This window comes from Ipomoea nil, unplaced genomic scaffold (genome assembly GCF_001879475.1).
Source record: "Ipomoea nil cultivar Tokyo-kokei standard unplaced genomic scaffold, Asagao_1.1 scaffold1026, whole genome shotgun sequence".
Lineage (NCBI taxonomy): Eukaryota > Viridiplantae > Streptophyta > Magnoliopsida > Solanales > Convolvulaceae > Ipomoea > Ipomoea nil.
In genome coordinates, this window is record NW_017617454.1 from 2373127 (window position 1) to 2378181 (window position 5055).

At 36.4% G+C, this 5055-nt stretch overlaps 1 protein-coding gene across 1 annotated transcript; it reads left to right on the top strand.

The window, feature by feature from the left end:
* The first annotated feature begins 1019 nt into the window (after nucleotides 1-1019).
* On the top strand, nucleotides 1020-2374 carry LOC109180138 (protein SENSITIVE TO PROTON RHIZOTOXICITY 1-like). The gene has a single exon (XM_019329606.1). It carries the CDS (start codon nucleotides 1179-1181, stop codon nucleotides 2283-2285), a length of 1107 nt encoding a protein of 368 aa, XP_019185151.1. The 5' UTR covers nucleotides 1020-1178; the 3' UTR covers nucleotides 2286-2374.
* Nucleotides 2375-5055: the final 2681 nt, after the last annotated feature.

Here is a 5055-nt window from a genome sequence, read left to right on the forward strand (position 1 = left end):
GAATTATGGTTAGTAGTGTTTTCAAAAAAAAATGTTAAGTTTAATAAATAATGTAATTAGACATTTTAATCACCGGCAACAAAAATAGTCTTCAGTTGTTGACAATGATATGCGTTTTTTTTTTTTTTAAAAAAATTATAAATTTAAAAATTAAAAATACACATAGGATCCATGTAAGCATCGAGAAGCCATATGTTAGTCTAGCTAACACCACAACAATAATAATATATTGAATAGGTAATATTAAAATCTAATTACACTATTTTATTGGTTAAGGGGACTGCATTCGAGTTATATTAACTTTTTTTTTCCTAATTAGGGGAACTAATATAATTGTACTACTCGTTATAACTAATAAGCCAATTTGACACTTTTTTGAAATTATTGTGACGCATTATTATTTATGTTAAATAAATAGTCTTACCTTTTTTCTTAAAGAATAGAAGAAAAAGAGATTTTAGTCGGAGAAAGAAAAATAGTTTTAACGTAAAATCGCTAGGAGTTCTTGCGTGCCTGGCCGGTGGACAAATAATGGTCGGACAATTGGACGGTTCAAGTTGTTGATTTTGTCAAAGCACGCTCAAGGATAAGAATATTCAAATTTTCTCTTTAAACGTAGAATATAGAAAAAGTGATTGATGCTAAGAGTCTAATTAATTTTTTTAAGATAGAAATTGAATTACACTTACCTCAAAAAGGCTGAATCCCCAACTCTAAGAGCTCCCCCACACTCCGACCCGACATATCAGAACATGTGGGAAGATGTAAATCACGGTGACTCAATGAGATAGTAGACAAGGCCAAATGCCGGTGCGCACAAGAAATCTGTCCACTTTGAACATAATTCTCACACTGCCGCTGCCGGAAATTAAATTACACTATCACTATTATTTGATAGTATTTTTTTTTTCTTTTTTTCACAATAGTATGTCAAAAAAGACATTTATCCAACAATGCCGAAATCCAATGTTATCCAATCCTATTTCGATTAACATCGGACCCTATTTGAGCGTGTTAAAATTGTTTATTCACTATTACACGTGCCAACATATTAGTTCTCGGTGCTCCACTATACGCCTCTCGCGAAGTCAATCCTGACGACGCCCAAATATAAAAATCTCTTTCTTTACTTTCATTTCGATTGGTTTCCATCGCCGGCAATCTTCTAGCCGCTAAAAATGTCATTTTTCGGCGACTTACGTCATACACCTCCCCCCACCAAGCCACCTGGGGCCGCCGCGGTCGGCGGCGCTGACCCTCTGCTGAACCTTGCTAACGTCCAAGCAAGAATGGACTCCCTCCACAAGTTCCTCTCCACCTCCGTCACCAGCAACATTCTCCTCGGAGAAGAACAGATGGGCATGGTGTCCACTGAGATCTCCGCCGCCATACACCAGATTATAGTCAACGGCGCCGCCCTCCTCGCTTCCACCCAAGCCGCCGCGGATGAAGTTAGCCCCGGCGTGTCCGCCCAAGTTATTGACCATAAATCGACGAATAAACGTCTGTTTTCCGAGATCGTTGACCAGATCGCGGTCGCGGCGGAGGACGGCGGATCCGGCGGCGAGGACTGGGAAATCATCGAGCTGGACGCGGTGGAGCTGCTGGCGGAGCACATCCACTTCTGCGAGATATGCGGGAAGGGGTTCAAGCGAGACGCGAATCTCCGGATGCATATGCGAGCTCACGGGAACCAGTTCAAGACGGCGGAGGCGTTAGCGAAGCCCGGGAAATGCGGCGGAGAATCCGGGCCGGTCCGGAAAACCCGGTTCTCGTGCCCGTTCGTCGGGTGCTCGAGGAACAAAACGCACAAGAAATTCCGGCCTCTCAAATCCGCAATCTGCGTCAAGAATCACTTCCGGCGGAGCCATTGCCCCAAGCTCTACTCCTGCAACCGCTGCAACAAGAAGAGCTTCTCCGTGCCGGCGGATTTGAAGAGCCACGCTAAACACTGCGGGGAGACCAAGTGGAAATGCTCGTGCGGGACCAGCTTCTCCCGCAAGGATAAGCTCTTCGGCCATATGGCGCTGTTCGAGGGCCATATGCCGGCAGTGGAGGATGAAAAAGCGGCGGCGGCGGTTCCCATGGCGGAGGACGATGAAGAAGAAGAGGATACCACGGCGAAGAAAGATACAAATTCAGGCGGGTCGGATAACGCCTTCTTGGACCGACTTCTTAAGGACGACTGTGACTCTATTGACAATTATTGCTTCCAAGAAATCCTGGGCTGGCCTTCTCCTAATGCCGCAAATGGTTTAGGGCTCGAAACTTTCTTCGGTCTTTGATATGAACTTTAGTATGAAGTTGTTGTTCATAGTCTTATTATGTTTTGTTCTATATGAATAAAATGAATGGTTTTCTATTTTGTGATTCATTTAGTAGCTTCTCATTATTATCATATTGTTATGCATTACCCCTTTTTAGAGTAAGACTTTCAGGGTGACTTTAAATTATTATTGAGCTAACTCTTACTGGACAAAATTTAAGGATGTTTGATATGATTTCATATCTCTTCATGAGAGATTGTAAAGTTAAGGACCCTGTTTGGTAAAATGCCTGTTTGCTGTTAGCTGATTATGTTAATTAGAGGGTATAAATAGTTGATAACATTAACTAATTGTAAAAAATGTTTGGTAAATTAGCTGTTAGCTGATAGCTGTTTGGTATAATTTCTTTTCTCAAAAAGTTAATTGAAAAAGCTGCTAGGAGTAGCTTTTTAAATTTTAGCCTTTTGGAGTTGCAAAAAACTAATTAACCAAACATTTATATTAATATTTTAACTAAATCAAACAATTAATAGTGGTCAAATAAGTCAAAATTGGCCTATAAATTAATTTTTTACCAAACAGGGCCAAAGTCTGGATTTGAGTACTGTATCATTTGATGTTTAAGATGAGAGATATTTGTGATCATTCCAATGCATTATGGTGGTAGCTGCAGGGTTGATTTCATTATTTTCATTCTCAGCAATAATTTTGGTTTGGGAAAGGGGTGGAAGATAAACTTGAGTGGGATAAAAACTGATTTTTATAAACTAGATAGAATTGAAGTGGGGGTTGAAAAGAATGCTACTTAGTGCCCACTACAAACAGTGAAAGTGATCTATGTTCTGATACAGAAAGGTTTGTAGCAGGATCTGGGAATTTGATCAGAGAGGTGCAAATACATCAGCCGACAGCATATTGTGCACTTAACATTTGTTTAATTTTTTTTTTTGAATGCACTTAACATTTGTTTATAGTTTTAAGGTTATTTTAAACAAATGTAGAATCAAGATCCTACATTTTTGGCATGTTTCAATTTGGGTCGAAGGAAGTGCCCGTTAAAGTTAGCTATCTTCTCGATACGGGATGCATCTTGTTTTCTTAGACCTACAAAGTGTCCTAAGACTTAACTATAGGAGCTATCTTTAAACTCGTATCATAGTGCACGATTATTTACGTCAGCAAAGATATAGTTATATTCTATTCCGTTCTTAACTGTTTCTATTAGTTTTATGACAAAACTTTAGTGGACATTTGGTTCGTAGTGTTGAGCATATAGCTATTAATGTGCAATTCAACTATCAGCATAGGTTTTTAATTGAGATGGAGTACATGCTCTCCCTATAGACATGTTTAATAGTAATCTCGCAATCCTTCACCTTCCATCTCTTGCATGTGTCAATGATATTGCCCCAATGTACTCCTTATTACCTCATCCTAGCTTGTTTATTCTCTCCACAATATATCCTAGGAGTTACTAAGAATTTTGGCCTTTCCCCCTTCGACTATGAACTAGTGGAATTGGGCCGAGTACAACCATCCCAAAATTTTAAAATTTTAATCACTCCAAAGCTAGAACCAATCCAACTACTAAACATCGGCAAATTATTGTGCACAATGAATATCAGGTATATTTTTAATATATTAAAAGTACATTATTTTTGTACTGAAAATACATTATATAAAATAATATAGTCTTAGTATATTAAAAATGTATTTTACGTACGTAAATAATATATCCTTAATATATTAAAAATGTACTTTTTATTTATGGTCCACAGAATTGTGTGTCATGGTCCATGTAATAATAATTGCTAAACATTTTCTATCCAATGGAAGACTAGGGGTCGTTTACTAACTTGGAAAAATAGAGAATTTTCCAAAAAAAATAGAGAAAATGAGAGTGGAAAAAATAAAAATTGGAGAAGTTGTTTACTAAGTTTCTTATTCCAAATGCTTTCTCCTTCTCCATTTTCCAACCTCATGTACAATTTTGGAGAAAGAAGATTTGGACTTCTCCAAATGGAGGAGTGGAAAAATTTTGAATGAACAGTACATAATCAGCGAGGTCTATTGTTTGAATCCTGCTGTGCACATTTTAGAAGTCTTTTTCATTTTCTTTGTTATTCTCCTTTACGCTCTTATTATTATTATTATTATTATTATTATTATTTGTTTTTCTTTTTTCTTTTTTCCTCCTCCCTACAGATTTGTTTTATTATTATTATTATTATTATTATTATTATTATTTTAATTGTTGTTGTTATTATTATTATTATTATTATTATTATTATTATTATTATTATTATTATTATTATTATTATTATTATTATAGAAATGTACAAATGATATATGACATTGTATTTAATGAAATCAGAAAATTAGAGAAATGAAAAACGGGAGGAATATGGAATGAAAATTAGAAAATTGGAGAAATGGAGATGAAAAACTGGAAAAATGGAGAAATAAAAAACTGGAGATAGAAAAACAGAGAAATGAAGTAAACGACCCTAAACATCTCCCAAAATTTCCAAAGTTTTTCATTACTCGTACTTATTTGGTTAAGATAAAAATGGAAATGTGGGCTATGTTTCCATGGGCCTATCTAAGCCCAACCCAATCACAACCTTGTACAAATTACTTATAACTTTTTGGAATAAGTTTCAAATTAGCTACTGAACGTAACCTGAAAATGCAATTATGCAATTAAATGAACAAAAAGTGTAATTAAGTCACTAAACACTCCAAAAACGTACAATTAGACCACTGAACTCTCCAAATATATGCAATT